The sequence below is a fragment of the Eurypyga helias genome, unplaced genomic scaffold (genome assembly GCF_000690775.1).
Source record: "Eurypyga helias isolate BGI_N326 unplaced genomic scaffold, ASM69077v1 scaffold11781, whole genome shotgun sequence".
NCBI classification, from domain to species: Eukaryota; Metazoa; Chordata; class Aves; order Eurypygiformes; family Eurypygidae; genus Eurypyga; species Eurypyga helias.
In genome coordinates, this window is record NW_010228946.1 from 1 (window position 1) to 12,677 (window position 12,677).

General features: G+C 51.9%; 1 protein-coding gene across 1 annotated transcript; it reads right to left on the minus strand.

The window, feature by feature from the left end:
- Positions 1–7: 7 nt before the first annotated feature.
- MSANTD2 (Myb/SANT-like DNA-binding domain containing 2) lies at positions 8–11,150 on the minus strand. The gene is made up of 4 exons (XM_010160213.1): positions 11,130–11,150; positions 10,227–10,485; positions 7,859–7,919; positions 8–922 (listed from the first exon to the last, which is right to left on the minus strand). Exons 2-4 carry the CDS (start codon positions 10,303–10,305, stop codon positions 70–72), a joined length of 993 nt encoding a protein of 330 aa, XP_010158515.1. The 5' UTR covers positions 10,306–10,485; positions 11,130–11,150; the 3' UTR covers positions 8–69.
- Between the last annotated feature and the right edge of the window lie 1,527 nt (positions 11,151–12,677).

Genomic DNA, 12,677 nt, shown 5'->3' on the forward strand with positions numbered 1-12,677 from the left:
GCCGAAAGCGTCTGGTAGCGAGATGGAAAAAAAGGGGCAGGAAGCCCTAATCCTTATGAAGGACGAGACTCAGTTGTTAAATTTTAAGGGGTATCCAATGGCTTTTTCCAGGCACTCTACCAAAGAGCCGGCGGAAAGAAAATCCCTCTCCACTTCCACAAATTTGATGTAGATGGATTTGGGCGAGACGCCAGGCTCCACGACGCAGTTCTGAGATAAAAAGGCATTGATCCCGACCCAATCTTTGCTGAAGGTTTTGGTGTTCGCCTGGAAGTGTAAAAACAGGCACTGCTGGAGAGTCCGGACCTCGGCGATGCCGAGGTAACAGTAGATAATCCGGGCGGATTCCATGTCCACCCGGAGGGAGGCCTGTGGCGAAGGGACCTCCAGCTCCCCTTGAGTCTCGCTGCCGGGATCGGGCCCCCTGTGCTCGGCGAGCGGGGAGGGGGGCTTCTCGTGGCACTCCTCGTAACCGATGGCGTACAAGCCGGGGCTTTTGGGGATCCCTCCCGGCAATAAATACTGGACGACGTTCCCGCCGGTGGGTTTGGAGTGAGCGATGGGGATCCAGTCGATCTCCATGTGCAGCTCCAGGCATCGGGCTTCGCTGATGGTGATCTCCAGGAATTTGTAATAAACGTTTTTCCAGTTCATTTTCTGCACTCTGGTCATGATCACCCGGCCTTCCGGCTTTTCCGAGTTGAAATACTCCCGGAGCCGCTTGCCGAGGGGTACCTGCGAGCTGATCTCCGCGTAGTGGTAACGAATATCCTCCTTCCAGCGGGTGTTGTAACCGATGCCGAAAATGGCCAGTTTGTTCGAAAGATGTAGCCTGGAGAAGTCCGTCCAGCTCTGGAACAGCTCCCACTTCAACTGGACCGACTCCAAAATTTGCATGATGTTCTGCATGACGTCACGCCTCCTGGAATTTCAAAAACACGGAGAGAAGGATAAAGGCATCAGTAAACCGGAGCCGCAAAACCACCCCAGGGAACATGCCCACCCCCAGAAAAGGTGAATCCCTCTCGGCTGCTCTTGAGGCAGTGGGAATTTTATTAGCCGACATCGCCAGGCGGATTTATGGATTGTAACACCCTCCTGACAGGTTTTATTTTAATTCATCTCAGGAAAACCCAAACTCCTTCCAAGATCTCAAGGAAACTACAGTCTCTGCTGGAAATGAGATTTTTTTGATAACCCGGTCAAGAAGCCGAGAGCAGATAAACCCTCAAGTTCAGCATCCGAGGATTCCTGCCCCTAACCAGCGGCAGCCCAGAAAGCCAACCGTATCCTGGGCTGGATCCGGAGAAGTGTGGCCAGCAGGGCGAGGGAGGGGATTCTGCCCCTGTACTCTGCTCTGGTGAGACCCCACCTGGAGTGCTGCGTCCAGCTGTGGAGCCCTCAATATCAGAAGGATATTGACCCCTTGGAGCGAGTCCAGAGGAGGCCACGGAGATGCTCCGAGGGCTGGAGCCCCTCTGCCATGGGGACAGGCTGGGAGAGTTGGGCTTGTTCAGCCTGGAGAAGGGAAGCTCCGGGGAGACCTTATAGCACCTTCCAGTGCCTGAAGGGGCTACAAGGAAGCAGGGGGGGACTTTTTACAAGGGTCTGTAGTGACAGGACAAGGGGTAATGGGTATAAATTGAAAGTGGGGAGGTTTAGATTGGATATCAGGAAGAAGTTCTTCCTGGAGAGGGTGGGGAGGCGCTGGAACAGGTTGCCCAGAGAAGCTGTGGATGCCCCATCCTGGAAGTGTCCAAGGCCAGGCTGGATGAGGCTTGGAGCAACCTGATCTAGTGGAAGGTGTCCCTGCCCATGGCAGGGGGGTGGAACTGGATGGTCTTTAAGGTCCCTTCCAACCCAAACCATTCCATGATTCTGTGATTCTACCAACTCCCAGAAAAACCCACACGGTGGAAGTATCCTGCTCCCACCTGAGCTCCCTCCAAAGTGACTGCAAGCAAACGCCGCGCCACTAAACCAACGCGGTTACCGGGTTTCACCACGCACTCCCATCAGCACGGGGTCTGCGGCAGACCACATCCCTAATTTCCAAGTGCCACTCGAAACGCCTCCACGTTGCCATCACCCCGGAATTGCCACAAGTGAACGTGGCTCTACGTGTAAAAAACCACCCCCCAAAGCGAGCATCACGCGGCTCCGAAAGGCTTGTCCCAGCGCCGGGTCGGAAACACGGCCCAAGGGACTGACCCTGTGGATCAGGAGATACCGGTGAAGATGACCCGTGCCTGGGTGCGACGCGATGGACAGAAATCCCTCTGGATATCCAACAAGGAAATGCCTGTGTTTCCAAAGACTTCTTTCTGCTCCCGCTAGGGACAGCAGTGTCCAAGCGAGTTTCCATGGAAGGAGTCACACTTTGCTAAGCCATCCAGAGAGTGTCCTCGGGGATGAACAGGATACTCTGGGTGTAATTAGCCGGTGGGGCGGAACTCCTCATTGCAGGAGTTACTGTCCTATAATCAAAGCTGTAGGAAGACAACGCGACTTGTCCGCTAACAGAGAAATGGGATTTAAAAGCTTCCTCCACACAACTCTCCTCCCTTTTATCCGGAAAGCCGGACTGCAACTGCACAGGGGTCACCCCATTCCCGGAGGGGGTCTCTCCCCCGCCCAGGGGAACACACGGCATCTGCAGCGTCTCCACCAGATTACTTCTGCGGGGCACACAGGAACCCTCCTGGGCTCCGAGGTCACTTAAGCTCCCTAAAATCAGCTTTTCCCCACAGCTCCCTGCTGGATTTACGGCAGGAGACTGGCGAGGGGCTCAGGAGCAGATAGGACACCCCACAAACAGCGCAAGCCTGTGCCCGGGGTTGAGACTCTGGCAGCTGCCTCACCTCACAGCGACAGGAGGTACTGCATCCATCGGCACAGCCAGAACATTCCTGGATAAGACCTTAAAAGGCATTTTGGCCAGTGCACCCCCGTCTAGATCCGAGCGTAACCGAGTTCCAGAGCACCGGGAAGGATCTCCTTGGTGAGCGGAGGTGTCTGTGAGCCAGGGGCTTTTTTTAAAAACACCTGTTGCACCACCAACAAACTCCTGATCCTTATTCCAAGTTACTTCTGGGGAGTCATTCCCACTTCCCCGGGTCCCCGGGGAAGGCAAGGAGAGAAATACCGTGCAAGGAAAGTGCGTGTTTACCCCCAAACCCATTTCTGTTCACGTACAGACACCGGCAGCAACACGAGGCCGGACTGTTTCACGGCGTCCCTACAGCTGCTCCTCCTTCAGCACAGCGTCGCTACGCTGCAAAAGCATCTGGGGTTTTCCACACTTCAGGAAGGGCAAATTCACCTCCTGGGGTGATGAGGGACGAGGGGGACCGGGGCTGTGCAGAGCCCGTGTGTCACCACTATCAGACACTCGCTCGACTCCAGACAGACAGCCTGAACTCGATTTCACAGCAGTCCCATCCGAACCCAGCGGCAGGAGAAAGCAGCGTGGGCAGGTTTTCATTCAACAGCGGAGGAACAGAGCGAAGAAGCGAAAAGAATCAAAGCTCCCACCTTTATTAATTACACTATAAATACTCTCGCTAAGTTTAGTTCAGCACAAAATAGAGCTGAAGCTCTGGTGGGAAAAAAATTAGTCACTCAAACTGCTCCTGCTGGGAATCATAGAATCATGGAATGGTTTGGGTTGGAAGGGACCTTAAAGACCATCCAGTTCCAACCCCCCTGCCATGGGCAGGGACACCTTCCACTAGACCAGGTTGCTCCAAGCCTCATCCAGCCTGGCCTTGGACACTCCCAGGGATGGGGCATCCACAGCTTCCCTGGGCAATGTGTCCCAGTGCCTCCCCACCCTCTCCGGGAAGAACTTCTTCCTGATATCCAATCTAAACCTCCCCACTTTCAGTTTAAACCCGTTACCCCTTGTCCTGGCACTACAGACCCTTGTACAAAGTCCCCCCCAGCTTCCTTGTAGCCCCTTCAGGCACTGGAAGGTGCTATAAGGTCTCCCCGGAGCCTTCCCTTCTCCAGGCTGAACACCCCAACTCTCCCAGCCTGTCCCCATGGCAGAGGGGCTCCAGCCCTCGGAGCATCTCCGTGGCCTCCTCTGGACTCGCTCCAACCGGTCTATGTCCTTCTGATGTTGGGGGCTCCACAGCTGGACTGTGGAGGCTGGGAAGAGCAATAACCTCACTGGAAACAATCTCCAGCAGCACCTCGCATACGGGAGAGGAAAAGGGCTTTCCACAGAGGGAATTCACCAATCCCAACACGGTAACAGGGAAAAAGAACTCTGAAGAAGCTTTGCTGTTTGGTTTTGTCATCTCTTCCCGCTCGCACCAGGTCTTGGCAGCCGCCCCGCCGAGCTTCGCCTTCCCAGGCTCTATCCAGCACCTCCACGACTCAGCCAAGCAGAGGCACTGCGATCACGCAGAGCAAAATCGTTCCCACGACCTGTTTCTTGAGAGAAACACCCCGGCTGGCAGAGGGTTGGCCCGCTGTCACCGGGCAATCTCCTTCTCCACCTGCAGAAGGTGCCCTACAGCTGGACTTCACCCTCAGCCATCTGCGTTTCTTTCTCCAGGGAATCTCTGGCCGTTCAGAGGAGGAAAGAGGGAGACAGGGTGCAAGTCAGCTCTGAGGCCGAAACAGCTGGATTCAGCAAAGGACCCAGCTCCCCAGGTTTTTCCTAGTTCATCTTCTCAAAGCTCCTCAAATACACGCCAAATAGCAGAACGGAGCCTCAAGTAGCTTTTTAAGTTGTTTTTCAAAACAGTCTGAGGAGGCAGCAGCCCAACAGCAGAGCCGAGGTGGGGAGCTGCACCCGGACACAGCTTACCCGTCGCTCTTCGCTTCCTACACTGCTGAAAAGGCAACTAGGAAATGTGGGAAGTCCGTGTCCGACTCTGGAGGCCGGTTATTTACTCCCCGAAGCCGAGAGAGGCAGGGGTACGACACCCTAAGGTCTGCTGGCGCGCTACGAGGCCCTGGTGCCGGCCGAGCTGGCAGGAGCAGCTGAACCCCTCGCAGGCAGCGGAAGTAGAGCCACCTTCCTCTGTTTCTGCAGGCTGCTGGTCAGCTGGGGGCGAGAGCAGCCCCACAGGTATGAGTTTTATCAGGAAAAGAAGACCCAGAATAAATTCCAGCGCCCGGAGAGCTCGGGGGTAGGTGTTCTATAGCGCGCATCTTCGCGGCACTCTCCCACCCTCTCTCTGGGAAAACAATGGCATGGGGCACGTCTGCGCCTGTGGTTTTCTGCAAGCTGCTTAGCTCCAGGACATCCTTCCAAAACCCGAGGGGAAAGCAAGGGATAAGGAAAGACAAGATTTTTAGCAGTACATGTGCTTAGAGTACAGCATCACCACACCAGCGTTTCTCCACGTCAAAATCCGCAGCAGGAGGCTCAGCAAAGCGCCACTCCCTCTGCTTTTACCGCTTCTGCTGAAATTCTGCACTCGACCGAGAACGCTGATGAACCGAAGCCCCTCTGAAACGAGCCCTGGCCCACGAGGTGAAGAAGTTTCACACCTCTTTATCATCTGTGGCTTTTAAGAATAGACACAGTTGTTTGAGTGAAATGATATGAATAAATGCCCATCTTGGTATCAGCCATGCTCCTCTTGACTGCTTTAATCTATTAATTTAAAAGTTCCCTGCTCTCACAGTGGGAGGGAAAAAGCAATTTTCAGCAAATCTGTATTGGAAGCTGCTTTGTGCTTCCACTGAGCAGGTAAGATGGGCTTATCACAGCACGGTTTGGGTAGGGAGGGACCTTAAAGCCCATCCAGTTACCACCCCCTGCCATGGGCAGGGACACCTTCCACTAGACCAGGTTGCTCCAAGCCTCATCCAGCCTGGCCTTGGACACTTCCAGGGATGGGGCATCCACAGCTTCTCTGGGCAACCTGTCCCAGTGCCTCCCCACCCTCTCCAGGAAGAACTTCTTCCTGATATCCAATCTAAACCTCCCCACTTTCAATTTAAACCCGTTACCCCTTGTCCTGTCACTACAGGCCCTTGTAAAAAGTCCCCCCCAGCTTCCTTGTCCCCCCTTCAGGTGCATCACCTGCACGTGCACAAAACACTTGAGAGTTCAGAGCCTTCTGTGCATTTTAGATGGAACTTGGGGGGAAAAACTGACCACAAAAGTCTGAAAAGGCTAATTTACCAAATCTAACCCAGCTGTCCATCTGCACCCCAAAATCTGGAAGAGAAGGTTCAGGCAGCCAGACCCTTCATCTCAGAAAATTCAAGATTATTTCCTATGCTGTTCCCTACAGCATTCCTTGAAAGGTAAAGTCATCCCAGAACAATCCTAAGAAATGGTGCCATGAGGCAATAATAATGTTTATACCAAAAAAAGTTATTTTTCTCCAGGGCATCCCTGAGCCACTAAGCTGAATTTGCTCCATGTTAAGAAAAAAGTCACCTTTGGGCACCGTGAAAATCCAGCTGAAGGGGGAGGTGGGCAAAGCCATGCCATTACAACAGAAGATTCTTTCATTATTTTAATTTTTTTTTGGGTTTGGAGAATTTTTTTTTTTTTTCATCTAGTCACAGTAAAAAGCCTCTGTTGTATTACTAACCAGGGATGTTACGTGTACGGCACTGATGACTTCCTACCCTACAGCAGCACAGGAAACCCCGGATGACACTAAAAATTCCTGGAGTGAAACCCACCCGGAAGGGTCTGATGGCTCATTCCCATTGCAGATGGATTTACAGCCACCCCGTGGGTTTTAAAACCGAGGGAGGGGATTCTGCCCCTGTACTCTGCTCTGGTGAGACCCCACCTGGAGCGCTGTGTCCAGCTGTGGAGCCCCCAACATCAGAAGGATACAGACCGGTCGGAGCGCATCCAGAGGAGGCCACGGAGATGCTCCGAGGGCTGGAGCCCCTCTGCCATGGGGACAGGCTGGGAGAGTTGGGCTTGTTCAGCCTGGAGAAGGGAAGGCTCCGGGGAGACCTCATAGCACCTTCCAGTGCCTGAAGGGGCTACAAGGAAGCTGGGGGGGACTTTTTACAGGGGCCTGTAGTGACAGGACAAGGGGTAATGGGTACAAATTGAAAGCAGGGAGGTTTAGATTGGATATCAGGAAGAAGTTCTTCCTGGAGAGGGTGGGGAGGCACTGGGACAGGTTGCCCAGAGAAGCTGTGGATGCCCCATCCCTGGAAGTGTCCAAGGCCAGGCTGGATGAGGCTTGGAGCAACCTGGTCTAGTGGAAGGTGTCCCTGCCCATGGCAGGGGGGTTGGAACTGGATGGTCTTTAAGGTCCCTTCCAACCCAAACTGTTCTGTGATTCTATGATTCTGTAAGAAAGTAGCCCTTGGTTTGGGTAAATACGGCACAGTTCCTTTCATCTTTCAAAATGCTGTGTTATTGCTGGCGAGGCAGGGGAGATTCACATGCTCAAAGCATTGGAAGGGTTCTGGTATTTGTCCTTCTCGCTCTCTTTTTCCCTGTACTCGCTTCTTTCCTGACATCCAAAGTGGCAAAAAATTCAGGCAGATGGAAAAATACCCCAACCCATCCCAGATTACAAATAGATCCAAGAGTTTGGCCTCCTGTCACGACACCCACAGCCTACCCACCCTCCCCAAGTGAACCTGATGTGTATTTTATCCGCATTTTAAGTCCTCGCATCCACGTACTAAGTCTTGTTGCTCTTGCCCAGTGCTGAAGTCGAGAAGAGACAGAGCTGTGAAGCCTTTCAGATGTTCTGAGGTAACTGGAATAAGGTGTAAAGCGGATTCAACTGTATGAATAGGCTTCCACAATGTATTTATAATTATAATCAGAAGTTTCAAATATCCTCCCCTGATGCACAACATCCCCAGGGAAATACATTCCAGGGTAAAACATTCATAAATTACTTACTGCATGTCTTCTGAAGACTCCTGTTTTATCTTTAATGTTCTTTTTGTGGTAGGCATTTCATCTGAAAGATAAAATTCCAACACATCATTATATTATAAATAATGTTCCTGGGGCTTTTTTTTTTTTTTCAAAGGCTGAAATTAATAAAGATACAATCAAAGTTGCTTCCTAACCCACAAAGTTCTGCCTGAAACAGCGGCAGCTTATAAAATCTCCGCAACCGAATGTGATCGTGGTCGATGACCTGAATCTCTGCAAGTGCAGAACCTTCCAAGGCCGAGGCTACACTTCCCGTTACGAAAGCTGCAGATCAATTTAATTGCAAACTACATTGTTTTAAAGAAAAAACCCAGAACACCCACAGGGAAAAGAGAAAAAGGCTGCTGTGCTTTCAGCAGAGCACGCAGCAGAACGAAGGCGTCTGCGTTCCATTCGGACGCTGCCAAGTGCTTCTCCCGGGCCTTCACTGAACGCGAGGGATATCGCCGGCCCATGCGCACACGAAGGCCTCTGATCCGCCTGAAGGAGATGGGTGACAAACCAGGAGACCACGGTTCGACTCACCAGAATGAGTCCAACCAGGCAGTGTTGGCATCGTCCACGTGCATTGGGTAACGCTGCCTTCTCCCCACCTATTTCTGACTCGGAAATCCCTGGGGAAGGAGGCCCAGGGATGCGGACGGCGGTTAAGAGCCAACTTGGAAACGTGGACGTTAAACTGGGAGTTAAGCTTCTTCCAAAGCACCCAACTTCCCTATTCCTTTAACGCAGAGACGCGAGGCCTCTCCTCTCCCTGTTCCAGCCTGTAAGGCACGAGGGGGGAAAACTGCCCCCATCACACCAAGAGCCTTTACCCAATTCACCTTCTAACTACTGCTTCACTCGAGTCCCCGTGGAATTTGAGGGATGTGGTGGTTTTAGTGGGGACAGGGTTAGCTTTCCTCACAGCAGCCAGCACAGGGCTGCGTTTCGGCTGCGCTCAGGGAGTGCTGGCAACGTCACCGTTTTCAGTTGTTGCCGAGGAGCGTTTGGACCGATTCAAGGACTTTTGCCCTTTCTAATACTGCCCCTGCGTCCCCAACTTCTCTGCAAGACGCTGGAGGGGACGCAGCCCGGACAGCTGACCCAAACTGAGCAAAGAGACACGTCATGCCATCAAGCTCCAGGCTGGGTATATCAGTCGGAGTTGGCCGGGAGAAGAATCACTGCGTGTCGATGGGCCGGGGTGGGCAGTTGTATCGTTGATATTTTCCCCCCTTTCCTTTCTTTTTTTCATTACCTATTATCATCATCAATAGTATTTTCATTAAAATTATACTAAAAATGCTGCTAATAAAATGTATTTAATTTATTTTCAATTCTTAAACTGTTCTCATCTCAACCCACAAGTTCTCTTGTCTTTCTCCTCCAATTCTCCCGCTCCCACTGGGAGAGGGGGAGGTGAGTGAGCGGCTGCACGGCGCTTCATCGCTGTCCGGGGTTAAACCACAGCAGGTTCTGCTGTGAAAATACCCCCCCACTCCATGCTCTTGTAGGAGCACGTGTAAGATCGGTGGCTCAGGAGACATCAATGCACTTAAAGAAACCCACTTCTTCACAGAACCGCTGAGGTCGGTGTGCGTTTTCAGTCAAGAATGTGGTACCTTGCTCCGTCTGACAAAGGTCAGTAAGCCACAGGCAACAACCAAATCTCCAAATGAATTAGCATCTTGATCCTTAGGCAGTGATTCAGGCAAGAAAAGCACGCAGAGCAGCCCGGTTTAGGTCTCGATCCTGGAGTGTGAGCTTCCTTCCTGCTGTTTTTATTTAAAAAAATGCTTCTATCCAGATGCACAGCCTATTTATGTATTTTAAACAAACATACCAGTTTGGGCACACAGGAAGGAGGAGCAACGTTTATAGCCATCAGCATTACTAGCAGCGCCGTGACGTCCTGTTGGTAACTTAAGTGAAGGGTGTTTGAAGGGTTACCCACGGGCGCAGACGGTGTCCAAGGACCTCTGAAGCAGGGTACCACTGAAAGGGAAAAGATCTCCCTGATCCCACGAGGGGAAGCAGAACCGAGCAGGGAAGAAGAGACAGGGAACATGTTGCCACCTCCTCCTCCACCGTTTTCTGGCCCCACGGCCGCTCTTGCTGGCTCTTTGAACTTAAGTCCTGCTCCTAAAATGCTTGTTGAGGGTGGACTGGGGAATTTCTTTCCCTTTTCTCCCCAAGAATGTCAGGAGTTTAGCACCTGGAGCACACTGTGTCCAAGTCTGGACAAGCTTGGACCAGTGAAAGCTGCAAGTTAGTACCGAGCTACGTATGTGTGAGAGAGGTACAAGCACAGGTACAGTCAGAGGACGGAGATGTGCCAACACCTTACCCAATTCTTGCTCGCCGGTCTGGTAGCAACGAAGATCCTGACTGTGGTTTCCCCAGTCCTCCTGTGAATACTCCTCCATCGTGCTGCCGTCGGACTCCAGCTCCTGGTACAAGCCGCTGCTGTTGATGAGGACGGGCTGGCAGGGCTGGGAGTCCCATCCTCCCTGCCCAAACACCTGCTCCAGCTGTTCAAACGTGTAGCTGCTTTTCCTCTTCCCAACGCCGTGCTCCTTCACGCGGCTGTAGCACCTGCGAAGGGTCTGAGACAGAAAAACCGCACGTTGATCAGGCGGCGACGCGCTGGAAGAGCACACGTTCACTCGCAGACAGTTACAGGGCTGCTACGCAGAGGTTAGGGTTTGGGTTTCCTTGTTAACTTCGGATCAGCATTTGCCCCACGCTCATGAGCTAAAGGCGACGCTCCCGAATTAACCTACGCCCGGCAGGAAGCATCGTACGTATCCGACGTTCCCGCTGCGGCCGCTTAGCGTTAACATCTACGACACGGGACAAAGTTGCGTAGCAGCTACGGGTTGGTCAGATTTAACTCGGGCGATTTCTCCTCTTCCCCGCTTCAAAAAAATGAAATTAACAAAAATCCCCGGATCTGCTATGTAACGTAGGGAAAAATAAAATAAAAATACCAAGAGCTCCCCAGTCAGAGATACCAACCAGCCAGGAAAACGCACACCTACTACGAGGAGGAGGAAGCAGAGCTGGTGTTGTGCCCACAGCTTGGAGAAGGTGAAAGCGGGGAGGAGAGAGGAAGGAAAAGAGGAAGGACAAGAGAAAGAAGAGTTCCCCAAAGCAAAGACGGTCCGACCTTCCTCACTCTGCTGAGAAGACACGAGGTACAAAATGTATATGCCTAAGCTATTCAGCTAGGAAAACGTGTATTACTTACATCTTTTGCATTCCTTACTAACTCTGCCTCTTGTGAAGCTGCTGAAATTTAAAAGAGGTCAAATCAATAATGCTCCCAATTCCCAGACGTCGACATCAAGCATTAAGTAAGAAACAGTACTAAGATGGCTCTGTCCCACAAGCCTTTAAAACCAGCGCCGAGGCCGAAGAGACAGATGCAAAAACCTGGATTGCTTCTGGCGATCAGCACCCGGCACCCACGGCCGAGGCGGTGCAGCACGTTCACCGCGCAACAGTGATGCAAAGCCTACGGTTTCCATCCATGTTTCCCCTCCCCTAATCCGGGTGAAAACAAGAGAAACCATCCTCTTGTGCATCCCTCAATGTGCTTTTATTTTTCCCCCAACACTCCGCCTTTGGAAAAGAACGGTGTGCCCCGGCGTGATGGATCTCGGTGGTTTTTGGATTGACAGAGTGCTAGAAAATGTGGTTTTTAAATACTAAACGTATTCGATTGCTCAGGTTCTAGTCTGAATGGGAAACCCACCTCTGGAGTGCAAAAGAGGTGGCAATCTGGGAAGAGCCTTACTTTCCGGAGGAGGACTGCAACGGACTTTCAAGCACACACCCCTGCAAAAACCGCTTGGTTTTTTGACCCCCCCACCCCCTCCCCACCCCAAAGAAACCTTGACACCTCCAGAAAGCTCAAACCTACCTAATGCTCCTCATACACTGGTTTAACAGCATCAGCGGGCAAGGAATACATTTCTAACCAGTTTCCTCGTGATATTCAGAGCCCTGGGGGCAGAAGCAAACCTGCTAAGCAGTAAGTCAGTTTTACCCTGCTGTTTAAAGAAAAATTAACACAAAAAGAACAGAAAATAAAAGAAAAAAAAAACCCCAAACCCACCCCATATAAACACACAGGCAGCAAAAAGCCCCAGCGTTATCCAGGTGGAACCCTTCCCCATTTCACCTTTGCTACCTCTTGGGATTAGAGGGCAGATCCTCTTTGGGTGGACACCACTGAATTTTAAATTTCTGCCTGCAAACCGGGTAAAAACCAAGCGGCTACGTCAACCCGGAACCGAGGACCCGGACAAGAAACCTGTCGATATCCACCGTGGGCAAACTGGGTTCCCGAGGGCCGGCGGTACTGAGAAATTGGGTTCTTACCACTCAGTAACAAGAGCCCCGAGGGAACACCGAGGCAGTTTGAAATGTTCTGGTTTGCTGAGCGATACGAGCAAACTCCTGTTTCACTCCCAGGCTCTAAAATCCACCCAAGCCAGATTTTATGGAAATATACTTCCCAAACCCCAGTTCTTACACCTGCCCTGGCTTATCCATCGGAGTTAAGCACAGACTTAGAGCCTCTAGGTGAATTTATTGGCAGCCTGTAAGCTAAACAACCCGTTTCCAGCACAGTTACCCCAAACCCATCAATACCCTTGGCCCAGCCCTCTTGGGAACGCTCGACATCTTCAGCCACTCGCTCCGTTTCAAGCGTGTGCTTCCAACACCTCTGCCTGCCACTGGAGTATCTTACACTGGGCTGTAGCCTAGTAGTAATTAGCTATTTCACTCA